Below are 14,201 nucleotides of genomic sequence, written 5' to 3' on the forward strand. Positions count from 1 at the left end.
GATCTGTTACACTCATTCCCATTTAGCAAACAAACTCAAGATTGTTACTTTTCATTAAATCTGTGGGTTTGAGCTTGGACAAAATTAGGTTTCTCCTAATACTTCTTTAATTCAGCATTTCCCATCTTACACTGGCACTCTTTTGTGAGGTTTAGCAGCTTATATGGTGAGCTGAGGAGCAAAGGTCACTCAGCACAGCACTGGAAAGAGAGGCGGGAGAGGTGTACACTGAAGGTGTCTGTGCAGCCCTGGAACAGCGGGGCTGGTTTAGCCTTGTATCTACATTCAAGCCCAATGACTGAATGCTCTTTCCTTTGAACTTCCAATGCACTGGGTTATAACCTTTCTTTCCAGGCTGCATTTTGGCCTTTCACACATCCTCCCTTCTTTTAGTGCTGACCTGCCATCCTCTGCTGAGGCTACCCATGCCCAAGCTCTGCACTTGCACATCAGAGATACTGCATATAAGACACCTTGCATATAAGAAATCACTGACACTAGCAATCATCGTGTATGGTATATTTGCATCCACACATAACCTTAAAATTCCACATTTTGCAGTAACTTTATAAGCAATATTTTTCCCTGTTTTAGTGGCAATACTCATCCTTTTGCTATTTGAGACTATCTGCCAAAAATAATTACTTAAGCTTACGCCTGCTCTAGAATTTCCCAGTTTTAGCCTGATGCAGCCCGACCTGATTTCAAGGGTGTTACTTGTAGTCAGTGCAAGATCAAATGTCTGGCATTCAGAGAGACCACAGTCCTACAAATATATTTTTTCCTCCTTCCCTCTGAGATATCTGAGTTACTATATGCAGACTACATCTGGTGTCTGAGCTGTATGGGGCAAACGTGGCAGGGCAATTGTGCTGCAGAGGTTGTGGTGGAGGCAGAATTTAGCCAGGAATGGTTATCTTTATCCCTATAGGTGTGTATCCATCTGTCCACCTGTGCTTTAGCCATATGTGCATTTCATCATGTCTGCTTGTCACTATATGATCGTATTAGCACTATTTCCCATAAACTGTAGGCTGGCACTGAGTTATGTGCACAAGCCTTTTCCTGTATTTCTGCAAAAGTGCTTTTTAAGAGCTTATGAACATTTTTTTAAGCCAAAAGAACATTTTGAAGCCATTCACATGTGTGAGAAGTGCTTTTATTTTTGCCTTAAGTGAAAGCCATCAAGGTCTGTAAAAAGCTGAGCGAAAAGTTGAGCTTTGCCTTACAGCAGGCAGGACTGCCAGCTGGGGATCATGGCTCCAAGGTCCCACAGTTCATAATCCTGCAGGCTACTGTAGGCCTTTCCTTATATGTAGGTACGGCTTCCAGTCTCTGGAGTACCTCCGTGCCCTCGATCAATTGCCTAGAGGAAGGAGAAAGTGCACATATGATCCACCCGGAGCCGGCTGTGCAGCCTCTGGCTGCTGCAAGGCCTTAACAAACCCAGGCGCTGGCTCCCCACCGGCGGGCTGCACCCACTCTGCTCTTTAAAAAGCTGTTCTTCGCAACGGGGTCGCAAACACCATCAGTTCTTGATTAAGTAGCTTCTAGTTGGCGCTTTAGGAGAGGTGAAAATACCACGGCTTTATGCAACTGCATTTATTTAAAGAAATAAGCATTGTACTATGTGTCCCAGCTACAAATGGCCATTACTTTTGAGAAGAAAGAAATCAAAGAGACACGCTGTCGGAAGTGAGAGTATTAGAAATGACTCCCTGAGAAATATCTGTTTCCTTCCTTCATAGCGCCAACCTGAATCCTGAAAACAGCCCAGCATTTTGCAGTCTTTACAATTTTCAGCCCATCCCCCTCTGCACTGTGGGACCACGAGCCGTGCCTCCTGCAGGCACCAGCACGGCGATGGATGCCAGCCGTGCTCCAGAAAGCTTCATGCCGTGTCCCCTCCCACCCCATCCCACCCAGGACAGTGGTACCAAGCGGGGTGGACACTGCAGGCAGCCCTTGCCCAAGTGGGGACATCAGAGCAGAGCAGAGATGGGAAGTGCCTGGCTGTCCTTGTCATATGCTGCTCTCTGCTCCCTCGGGATTAAACTCCCACCCAGGTTTAAGAGGGCCTGGCTAGAAGATCATGGATCCTGTGCCTTCCAGATTACACAGAGCTGGTGGCAAGGCAGAACGCTAGTGGTGAACACTGCTGGTTATATGTATATGCAGCCAGCGACTGTTTTTGGTTTCTTCTTGTAGGTTAGGCAGTTATGCTTTTCACTTCCTTTAAAAATGCTGGTTTTCTCCATGACGGGGTTTACGTGGAAACTGCACCGTGAATTTCTCCCTCTATACATAAACATTTTGCTTTCTTACATCAAGCAAACTGCTCAGAGCAATAATCTTCCTTATTGTATTCCTGAAAATCTAAAAATCTTAACAGGGCCAGCACTATACATCAACCTACCGAGAACAAACTCCCAGTGTGCATTTGCTAAAATAATTCCTCCAGCTCGTGAGGGCTGAGCAGAGCGTGCAGGCTTTGCTCAACAGCCCCCTGTCCATCAGGGCCCACCTTGAGCTGATGCTGAGCTATGCAGCCACAGGTCTGCAGCCTTGGTCCTGGGGATGCCCTGGCAGCTACTTTAGCTTTGCCATAGGGTTTTCCAGCTCAAACAAGCCAGGCCAGGGCAGGGAAAGGAGGGATGGGTGTCATTAGGTACTTCAATCTGACTCATCCATCCTACCCCTGGCTAGAGGCATTTGTGCTGTAGCTGCCGTAGGGATTTTGTGGATGCTTCATCCCAGGCGGGAAGGGCATACAAGGCCAGGGTGACCTCCTGTGCAGTGCAGTGGCAGCAAGCTGGTGCATACCTACCCAAAAGCCACATATTTTTTGTCCAGGTAGGGAGCTGGCTGGAGGGTGATGTAGAACTGCGAGCCATTGCTGTGGCGGCCCTTGTTGGCCATCCCGAGGATTCCTCTTCCCTTGTGACAGATGGAGAAGCTTTCATCTAGGAAAAGAGTTTGGGGATGAAAGGCTGCAGTTGTGTCGCTCCCTTTGCAGCTGTTGACTGTACAGCACCCTTTTGCCAGCTCCCACATACTCCCCTTTCCTCCTTCCTTGCTCTCCCTTTCCCTTCTCCTTTTCCCCAAAAGGTCCCAATGAGTCTCATAGAAGCAAAGTCTGGTTTGAATTAGCATCCTTCCTAGAAAGAGCTTCCCACTACTTTCTAGTCCTTAAGCCAGTAAAGAAGCTAATGAAGAAACATCCATTAAAAAAGCGCTCTATGTATTTCTGAGTGATGGAGCCAGAGCAGCGATGCCGCTGGCTCCCCGGTGTCGGTCTGTAATGCCTCTCACTGGAGGAGGTCGGAGCACTTAGCACGGCATTTTCTTGCGGCTGCTTGGGATTATTCCCACTGCACAGGTGGAGGCAGAGCGGGTGCTCCAAGCACAGCCCCTGCCTGCAGTGGAGAGGCAAGAGATGCTCCGGCAGCACAGACCTGGCTGTGGGGGCAGGATGCGCAGCAGCTCCCAGCACTTGGCAACTCGTGCGGAACAGTGAGCGGGAGGCTGCTTTAGCCAAGTAACGTGACAGAGCTGAATAAATGGTGAGTAGATACTTAGTTAAGAAGGCCGGGGTGCCCCCAGAGCAGAAGCTTTGTTCAGGGCAAGGAGAGGAGGCAGGCAATGGGAGCGAGAGCTGCGGGGAGGTGAGGAGGAGCCTCCATGCCGGCTGAGGAAGGACTGGTGAGGGAGAAGAGAAACAGCTCTCAAGAGGGATGGCTGGGGAAGGACAGGCATTAGGTGTGCTTGGGCTTGGGGGATGATGGCAAGGACTTGATTCCTTCCTCTCCACGGAGGGGAGTCCAGCTATAAGGTGGGGAGCAGGGTCCCCACTGACCTTCACCTCCTGTGTCACCCATCTCTGACCTGATCACACTAAGCAGTCCAGAGCTCCATCGAGCTCTCAAAAAGCTTGAAAGAAACTAGAAATATTTAATTTTTATTGTTCTCTGTTTTTTTTTAAATTCTTTTTACCCTGTTTGAGTGCCCTTCTCAGAAACTGATTCATAAAAATAGTAATTAAATTTTAACTGAACAGTTACTCCCTGACTGCTGCCTTGTGGTTGGCAAAATGACTTCAGCAGACTAATTTTGGAGTCAGATGCTTTGTCCTATGACATGATGCTCCACTCTGACTGATTCTCTGTAATTACCTCAGTCCTTTCAGCTCATTACAGTAAAATGTGGTTGCGTCCCATTAATTTCAGCAGGCACTGGTTGCAGTGCCCAGACGCGTGCCAAGCGCAGAGTCTCCCAGAACATTAACAGCTGACAGAGGCATCTCTCACCCTTTTCAGATATTGAAGATATTTGTCCCCTGGCCTCAGTGTAAAATAGTTTTGCGGGAAATACTGGGAAAGCATTCTAAGCCTTAAACTAGAAAGGCGCCTGCAAGGGAACGCCTTTCTCAAGGATGAAAAGCAATTTTTAATTAAAAGGTGGGAGGGAAAGAATTAGCAATCTTCTCCTTTAATACATCAACACATGAAGTATGTGCAACATGGATAATAAAACTCTTCCAGGGACACTTTCAAGGCTGACAGATTCCAAATTAAATCCACCTTAAAATTACTTAAGGAACTTTTGACACATTGTCACCTTCCCACCTGACATGTCAACTTCTTTCCTGGGTAGCACAGGGAAAGCCTAAGCTCTGCCTGGAGGAGGATGGGGGCAGGAGCAAAACGCCAGATGCTGGGCTGTGGCATGAAGCCCCAGCTCCGGCAGCGTGCGCGGGGCTGTAGCTCTCCTGTTTGCAGAGGTGCCTACGTACGCTCAAACTCATTTTCCTCTGCGGACGATTTCTACCCCAACAGAAAGTGCAAAGGGTGTGAGATGTGCGCTAGCACAGACCCATTGGGTAGCATTGCTGGGAAAGAGGATTCACAAACTTTTAAATCTTTGATGACATCCACCTTCCAAACAATTTAGCAGCCAGTCCTGTATTTTTCTAATAACAGCTTATCTTCTTTCTGAGGTATGCGTGTCCCTAAAGCCTAGGCTTGCTGCTGTTCCAGGAGCTCCAGCATCAAAGAAGTGACTTTTGCCCCTTCCTGCCTACTCTAGGCAGCCCGTAGCTGTACTGCCTTAAATCCCACACACTGGGCTTCCACTTCCAGCGGCTTTCGTGCCCGCCAGCGCTGCAACTCAGCCGGGCAGAGCGGGCTAGTGACCCATGTCCAGCCCGGTTTTGCTCCACCTGTCCTGGGACCTGGAGGTGAGAGCAGCTCCTCCTCGCGAGCGGGCTCTCCAGCATCTTGGGAAGGAAAGTTTTCAGCTACACTTGGCGTTTCTGATCTCACTGTTGGCTGCTGCCCAGCCTGCTCAAATGTCACATCATTTGTGCCATTGGCAGTGGGAAAGCTTTTATATAAGGGAACATAAATCAATTTCAGAAGTGCTTTAACTGTCATAAAACATCTTTATGGGTAGCATTTAATCTAAACAGAAGATCCCAAATGTCTATGTCAATTATACGGGTTGTTTTTCTTAAATATTGCAAGTTATAATGTTCTTTTTTCTTTACATTTTATTACTTCATACCAGTATGGGGGAACATTTTTTGTTAAACTTAGCTCATGTTTGTCATTTCTTGACTTTCATGGTTTTATGTGAGATTCAGAAGTAACTCCCCTCACACCCGCAGAGTCATGTAGCTGCTGGCATCGATGCCTGCAGCATGCCCAGGCCTGAAGAGCTGCCTGAGGTCCAGGAAATCTAGAGTTAAAGCCATTTAACTTTACTTTAAAAGCATTTAAACAGGTGATACTGTGTGCCTGGAGATCTCTGTAGCTAATCCACTTCTGCATTTCTAAGGTCTTGCCCACAAAGGTGAGTATTTGCAGTCTGGAGTAGGCAGCAGGTGACCATCAGCCCTCATTTAGGCAAGGAGAAGGGGCTAGTGGAACTAAGCCTTGGGCCAGGGACATCAGAGGACAGGGACAAGGTTACAGATCAAAAAGTGTCCTCACTAAAGCAGTCCACTCATGCTAATACAAACAGATAATAATTCTGGCTGAAAAGCAAACCCTTTTGCTTTAGGGAGATGAAAGGGAATTCCCAGGTTATTCTGTGAGTAAGATCAGGTCAACAACTTGTCTTTGTGGAAATTTGCCCTTTGCACAGTTAAGATAGTTGAGGAAACATACCTTCAAAGGTGGGACCATAAATTGACTCTCCTCTGTCTCCCTTTCCAGTTATGATGTCTGCAGGGTAGATAAAAGTAACCGTCAGAGACCAGGTGTTATTGGGGGTTGTCAGTGAGCAGCTCAGTTGAGGTCAGAGGCGTGGGTTGCGCATCAGCCTGGGGGAACAACTGCATCCATCTTTCTGTTTTGCTACTGAAATTTTAACAGACTTTTGGGAAAAGCTCAGCTTCCATCCCAAGAGACGGTCTGTCTACAGAGAACTATTTCATGTGGTGCATTTCATCGCTGCCCCTCTGAGATGGACCAGCATCTCCTGTTGGGAGAGCTCCCGCGGTGGCAGCACCCAGCCAAGGAAGGGGCGCCCTGGAGAAGGATGTCCGTCGGAGGGATTAAGGTTAGAAGAAGGAAGGTTGAAAATGCAGCTGTGATGCTATGGTGAGTTAAGACCACTAACTTGACTAAGAAAAGAGATTTGATAAGAGAGAAATTCCTATTGAACCAGATTTATGATGAGTAAGGCACTAAAGAAACCTGATGCATCTATTTATAATTTTTTTTAAAACAAAATTCTGGCTCTTACTTTATTTAGACATTGTCTTAGACTACCAGGTTATCATTAGTTCTCTACAGTAACAAACATGTACTTTTAGGTTGGTTTTATGGACTACATAGATATCTGAGTAGTTATTCCTGAAAAGTAGGAGCTGTATCTTTGAAGTATAAACATGAAACGTATTTATACACACACATTTGGAGCAAGGCAAACACAGGTAAAGAATACAGGTAGGTAAGATGTCCGATAGACCAAAAGGGAGTAACGAAGGAAATGCCTTCTGGTACACTATACTGACTTCCCTGGGGTTATCAGTCAGGCAAGCTGCGTGCCCAACGTTCCTGGTGCCTTTCTTCTTGGTGCCACACTCCAGACACAGTGCTGGCATTCAGACAGCTCACCAGCATGTTTGCAAGGGTTCTGACACTTGATTAATGCCGCCATAAGTTAATCTCTCTATAAAACAAGTAATAGTTTCTGATGGATATTCTTCTTTTTTTTTTTTCATGTTTCGAATTAGTTTCCTAATTACTTACCAAAGAACATAATGGAAAAGAGTTTTAATATTTTCAGTTTCCTAAATTCTTTTGAAAAGGGCTTGGATAATCAAAAGAACAAATACTCCAAACTTTTCCTATGTTTATAAAGTGAGATGTCTAAAAGAGAAAATGTTTTGGTTTTTTGTTATATATATACATATATATACACACATATATAGAAAATTTAAGATACTAGATTTGTCCTGGAGTTCAGTTATGTCTCCCATGGATGAAGACTGTTATTCATGCAGATCATCACACTCCCCACCCTCTGCCTTGCACTGTAACTTGGTTTTACTCAGGACCCCTGGAAACACACCTCCTCCTTGGATCCATCCGTTTTTCACTAGGCGATGGAAAAGGGAGTTTTTGTAGGTGAGCTCTCGGCCGTCACAGCGGGACTTTGCTCCTCCAGCACACAGAGCGCGGAAATTCTCACAGGTCCTGGGACATGCATCTGAAAAGAGCTGCAAAAGCGTGAAGAGGAGAATGTGTGAAATTCATAGCTGATGTCCACTGGGCAGATTTCTGTTCCCCCCGCCTTGGGCAGGTGAAACCACCGCACTGGGCAGAATTGTTCCTTGCTTTTGCTTTTCTCCTCTGTAACGTACCTCAAAGAGCAGCCTCCCGACGGGCTGCTCCTCAATGGCTATCTCCAGGTACACAAACACATGCTGTTTAAAGCAGAAAAACAAATGCAGTGAGGGAAAGGCCAGCTCTGTGTGCTGCACTCGCTGCCTCACGCAGGCCAGGGTCCAGCTGCCTAGGGCCAATGGTCTCAGAAAACGTCCGTGAGGTTGTCAATGCAAAACAGCATTCCCACTATTTTGTTCAAATAAACAAAAAAGTAGAGGATATTGCACTCATTCTGGACAGAAATAATCCTAACATCATGTTAAAGCAAACTACTGGGCAGGGCCTGCTGCTTCCTCTTGCATTTACTGACATGCCTATTGCAGCCCATACAATACAGGCAGGATTAAATGAATCTGCAGGAATACTGGCCACCCTGCCAAAATGGACATTCCTTGCCCTTCCCAGTCAGACTGGTATTCATTTTGCTATGACGTTTTCCTCTGCTTTCAAAACCATGTCAGTTTTTGCTATGACATCTTCCTCTGCTTTCAAAACCATGTCAGTGCTGGCAGCATTGCACCTCACATCACCACAGCATTTCGGGAGGTCTTGGCCGGGAAATGAGAGGTTTGGCAGTTGGGCCTTTGGTACCCAAGAATTTTGGTACCCAAGGATTGGGCGCTTTGGGATTCTGGAACAGCACAGTTGCAGCATGGTCAGCAATGCACTTTTGTCTGTTCAGCCCTGAAGCAGTAAATACATGTCAAGCATCTGGGCTAGCATACGTCCCTTCCTGGCTGCTGGCAGGCGCGGAGGCTCTGCCATCCTCCGCATGGGATTCTCCCCATCGACCTCTCCAGTCCCAGCTCTGGCCCTACCATCCTGGGACAGAAAACCAAAAATCTGCCACTGCTGTGCTCACTCTTTGTCCTGGTTTTGGCCAGGATAGAGTTAATTTTCTTCCCAGTAGCTGGTACAATACTGTGCTTTGGATTTAGTAGGAGAATAACTTTGATATCACACTGATGTTTTAGTTGCTCAGTAGTGCTTACCCTAAGTCAAGGACTTTTCAGTTTCCCACGCTCTGCCAATGAGGAGGTGCAGAAGAAGCTGGGAGGGGACACAGCCAGGACAGTGACCCAAACTAGCCAAAGGGATATTCCATACCAATGAATGTCATACTCAGTATGTAAACTGGGGGGAGGTGGCTGGGGCCTGCCGATCGATGCTCAGGGACTGGCTGGGCATCGGTCAGCAGGTGGTGCACAACTGAATTGTGCATCACTTGTCTTTCTTGGGATTTATGTGTCTCTCTCTCTTTTATCATTATAATTATTATTATTATTACAATTATTAAACTGTTCTTATCTCAACCCATGGATTTTACCTTTTTCCAATTCTACTCCCCATCCCACCGTGTGTGTGTGTGTGTGTGTGTGTGAGCGAGTGGCTGCGTGGTACTTAGTTGCCAGCTGGGGTTAAACCATGACACTCACCTTCCTCCCCTTGTACTCTTCTTCTAAATCAGTGCTACTTGGCTACTTGCCTGGCTGTTTTTCAGACGTTTCCTGTAGAAGTCCTCAGCAATTGCTTGGTAAAGTGCTTCAGGCTTAAAGTCATGATAGTCCCACTCACGGTGAGACCACTTGAGCAGCTCCTTCTCATCCCCCAGCAGCTGGCCGTCAACAAAGCACATCACGGAGGAGGCATACGCCCACACCTCACCTCTCAGCTCCTACATATCAGAAGGACAACAAAGCCTCCAGGGATTAATTACACACTTAGTGAAGAAGCAACCAGTAATATCCATTGCAGCTAAGGTGGCCTGTGGTATTTTTATGCCTTTCCTACTTTTAAAATCACAAATCCCACCAACTGGAAGGGATTGGGCAGAAGCTTTTGGTGAGGCGTGCTGACACTCACACAGTTATGTGCTTTAAAGGTCTAGATCCTGCTGCTACTCACACAGTTATGTGCTTTAAAGGTCTAGATCCTGCTGCTATGGGACATTATCGTGACAGGAGTCATCTGGGTGTCACTTTGGAGGTAGCTCAGGCTGAACAGGAAAAGTGCTGGAGAGCCCCATCTTCCCTCGAGGGTTTCTAAGAATGTAAGCCAGGGTGGAAAAGCTCACTTCCAAAATCTGCAGACGACACCAAGCTGGGAGAGGACTCATGTCCAAACCAAGCTGAGGACACCAGAGTTACCTTCTTTTTCTCCTGTAAATATTCACACCATGCAAATTCTACTAAAGGCTGTATTACAGGATCTGCAAACTTGCTTGGAAACTTCAGCTTCAGAGCCTGTATTTTCAAGGTAAGGAAAAAAAATTGCTTACAAGCAGTTCAGTACTCTCCCACACCCTATACTATCGCAGCTTGTATTTCCCTCATTAACTACAACCTAAGCCACATTCTAATTGAGTTATTGCTCTGCACCCCCCACACCTCTGGTGTAATTCCTGACACTTGGAGCAGTACATGCAAATTGCTCTAAATCCCTGTTTGCAGATGTGGCAGGTGTCTTGAAGGGCTGCTTCACAAATATTATTGAATTATGCTGGTACTCTCCCCACGCTTTCCCCCTCCAGGTGAGATGGATGTAAGCAGTGAGACATTTGAAGATGTTGCTGAGCATCATCAACTGCATTTTTTGCATGCATTTTTGCATGCACAGGGAGTTGTGACCCTCTACTGTCCCAGGAGATTGAGCCCAGGGCCTTGGGGCAAGTGAATGGCTTGGTGAAGGCTGCAAGGTGAACAGTTTCCAGTCCCCACTGCTTGTACTGTCTGCCTCTGGAGCACACAGCTCTTTAAGTACAGGACATTCCTGTTTAGCCTCATCTTCACGTGGGCCGTGGCATACGAGTGCCACAAAGTTTGTGGCTTCAAGCCAGCCCAGCCGGACTTCAAAAAAATAAAGCAAGAAGCAACTTTCTATTCAGCTCATGGTCCCTGTGCCTATTGTTGGGACATTGGCTGTAACAAACAACAACAAAAAAAAAAAGGTAAAAAGCCAAGAGGCACACACACCCTGCAGCTATTGGCTTGGCTTATCCTTAGGGCTGCTGATGGCAGAGTTTTGTCAGCTGTAAATAATGCTGGGGAACGAGCCTGGCAGAAAAACTCTGACAGGCAGGGAGGGCATACAGGTCAGTGCTGGGCACCCCGCGGCGGGGTGGCACCTGCCACACAGCCAGCCTTCCCATGGAAAAGTCTGCCGAGCCCCGTCAGGTTTGCAGCGTTTTGCCTTCTCATTTGCACCGATAGAGCTGCATTAAGGGACTTGTCATAAGCTGCCGAGCAAGTCGGACAGAGCTGCGATGTGCATCTCACCCAGCATCGCGCAGCTGTGAAATTTCTTGGAGCTGCAGCAACAAGGAGGCAAGGATGCTGCAGCAGAGACCCTCATGCCAAGCAGCACCAAGCCGCGAGCCCGTAAAGCCTTGGTGCCTGTGCCTGGCAGCACCAAAGAGCAGAACCCCCAAAGTCAGAATATTTTCTTCCTAAGAACCACCCCCTGGGTGCAGGCATTCCCCTGCTGATGTACTTCCAGCCCGCACCACTCCGCACTGCTCCCACCCGGTGCTGGGGTGATGCCCGGGGGTTACCTCTGCTGCGCACTTGGCCACGTGGAAAGTCGGGTCTCGGAGCAGCCCCACCACCGTCACCTGCCGCGGGCCCATGGCACCCTGGCCACCACCAGCCCGAGTCTGTCAACAGAGCCTGGCTCCACGGCAACGCCAGACACCGCCCCCCCCCCTCCCCCCCACATTTCTAAGCGCTTCCCAAGCCCAACAGTTTCAATGTGTCGGGAATGCGGGAAACGCTCCGATTTCTGCTTTCTCCCGGAGGAAGGAAAACGAGGCCGCACAAAAACGCGGCAGAGGATTGGAGCCGGCTCTTCCCAGAGCCCGTGCCGGACGCCGGCAGCACAAGACCATTTACAAGAAAGGATGAGAGGATGAGGATCCCGTTGCTGGCGGCGGCTGACAGCAGGTGCCCAGCAAAAAGCGGCAATCGGCAAACAGGAGAGCAGAGCTTCCCCGTTACCTCCCAGCCCGTACGCAAGGATTTCCCGGTATCTCTGTGTTTAATTCCCCTCGGCGGCTGCTATGCACATGAATCTCTTTGCTCTTCAGACAAATGTAAAAATCCGGCACCCACAAAATCCCGTGGCGATGAGATTTACAGCTTAATTACACCCCGTGCAAAGTGCGCGCATCCTTTTGACGCAGCAACTCCTACCCACAGCCGCGCCTGCTGGGCGCTGCTGGGGCCCTTCCCGCCGGCAGCGCAGCACAGCACAGCACCAGCACAGCACAGCACCAGCACAGCACCAGCACAGCACCAGCACCAGCACCAGCACAGCACAGCACCAGCACACGGACACAGCAGTTCCAGAGGGGTCGAGGCTCCCACAGCAAAGCTTCGTGCCGCTGCCCCAGCTCGGCTCCCTTTTGCCTAACGCAGCACGAGCAAAAGCAGTTTTGTGGGACAGCTGTAGGTTCAGCGCGGGATTCTGTCAGTGTGGCTAGGTCTGGTCCCCCTTCACCCTGAGCAAGGTGAATTTTAGAGGACACTGGTGTTAAAAATGACAAAACTGAATTGTGTGTCACGTCAAAAAATTGTGTAACTTTTCATGACATCAGGGAGCAATGGAACAATTGGCGCATCCCCAGGAAAAAATACATCTTTGACATGTCAAAATCCTATTGCACGTGAGACAGTTGTGATTTTCATGTGGAAAATACATTCTGCAGAACACACCCATGTTAAATACAATGCAAATTATATTAATTTATCGTATTAATAAGAATGTGCACTTTTTTCCAATTGTATATCCACACGGCTTTATAGAGTGGTAAATTTGTACATGACCACAGCGCTGGAACCAAAATGCCCCTTAGCTAGATGTTTCTGAACTACCCACGCCTGTAAAAAATTCAGACTAAGGAAGAAATCTGGGGTTCCAGAAGGGCTCCCCCATGTAGCCCTGAAGTTTCTCCAGTCTGTGTATGGCTCAGTGATATTTTCTTACAGCAATTCACTAGGGCAACAGCTCTGCAACTGTTTGGCTGGGATTTGTAGCAACGTTCAATTCGAAAAGCTCCATCCTCACACAATCAAAGATGGTGAAGATGATCAGTTTCTGAAGGTTTAGCTACCACAGCCGCTCCCTTACCTGAAAGACCTGTGCACCAGATGTTATAATTTTATGTTACGATGGTGTTTTGCTGAAAAAAATGTATAGAACCGAGGGAGATGAAACAGTTTGGACAAGGGGACATGTTAAGATCCTACAGTAGACAAGGAGTTTTTAATTGACACACAGGTACTGGGTGGCAGCAGACAAGCCGAGGCGTGATGGCAGCTAACAGCAGCTAACAGCAGCAAGCAGCATGTGCAGCTACAGCTGCGTTTTGTAGGCTGTGACTGAGCGAGGCAAAGGAAAGCCCTCTCCTTCCTCCTCCCAAAGCCTCTGCAGGCTGTGACAAGCAGGATCTAATTTTAGTAGCCAGACCATATGGCTTCTGCCTATAGCAAAAAAAAATAAATCTATAGCAGCCTTACGTAAAGTCGAGAAGCAGCATACCCAGAGTCAAATATAAGGTCAGCAATGCCGCAGAAAATACTCTTTGCTACCTATTTTTCTCTACATCCATATTTTTAGTTTGATACAGATTAATACAACTGGAGTTTATCTGGCCTTTTTAAATGTCTCAGTCCTCCTTTTTGTACTATAAAAACAAGTATTAACATCAATCTACTGCATATTATTTTTTAAAAAAACAGATTGATACCTGCATTTCATAAATGTGCTTAAACTTACAAATGCTGTTCCTGAAATTTATATCTGCACATATGTACAATTGGCTCCTGTTATTCCTTTTTCTTTTTTAAAAATAAAATATAGCTTTTTTTTTTTTTTTTTTTTTTTACTGATAATTTCTAGGCATGGAAAGTCTTACTGTCAGTACGGCCAAGAAAGGGAATTAATCATAAACATGCTGCTAATGGTCAACTAATAGTCAAAAAGAAAAGCAACAATTAACCAAACAAGCATAATATTATTAGCCAACAAGCTAATAATATTATTAGCTGGACAGGACTGTTTTCTGAAAATTTATGATTGTCTTTTTTGAGAAAAAAAAAAAAAGAGCAAGCCAAGAGCTACCGTTTACTTGCTGTCTCTATTCTGATTTTTCTTTCTCCCCCTCTTTTTGCATCACTTTGTAGTTCAGGTACATTAAAATCTATTCAACAGTTTGTCAATTACCAAAATTATGAATAGACATGCCGTGCTGCATTTGGTATGGAAAGAAAAACAGTTACTGTGAAGAAAAACATGGAAAGCACAAGAGGT

General features: G+C 46.9%; 1 protein-coding gene across 1 annotated transcript; it reads right to left on the reverse strand.

Moving 5' to 3' along the window:
- Nucleotides 1-1,110: 1,110 nt before the first annotated feature.
- Nucleotides 1,111-13,610, reverse strand: PPIL6 (peptidylprolyl isomerase like 6). The gene is made up of 8 exons (XM_037391932.1): nt 11,446-13,610; nt 10,043-10,138; nt 9,382-9,570; nt 7,871-7,933; nt 7,579-7,726; nt 6,168-6,224; nt 2,828-2,963; nt 1,111-1,366 (listed from the first exon to the last, which is right to left on the reverse strand). Exons 1-8 carry the CDS (start codon nt 11,518-11,520, stop codon nt 1,255-1,257), a joined length of 876 nt encoding a protein of 291 aa, XP_037247829.1. The 5' UTR covers nt 11,521-13,610; the 3' UTR covers nt 1,111-1,254.
- Between the last annotated feature and the right edge of the window lie 591 nt (nt 13,611-14,201).

This window comes from Falco rusticolus, chromosome 6, assembly GCF_015220075.1.
Source record: "Falco rusticolus isolate bFalRus1 chromosome 6, bFalRus1.pri, whole genome shotgun sequence".
In the NCBI taxonomy this organism is placed as follows: Eukaryota; Metazoa; Chordata; class Aves; order Falconiformes; family Falconidae; genus Falco; species Falco rusticolus.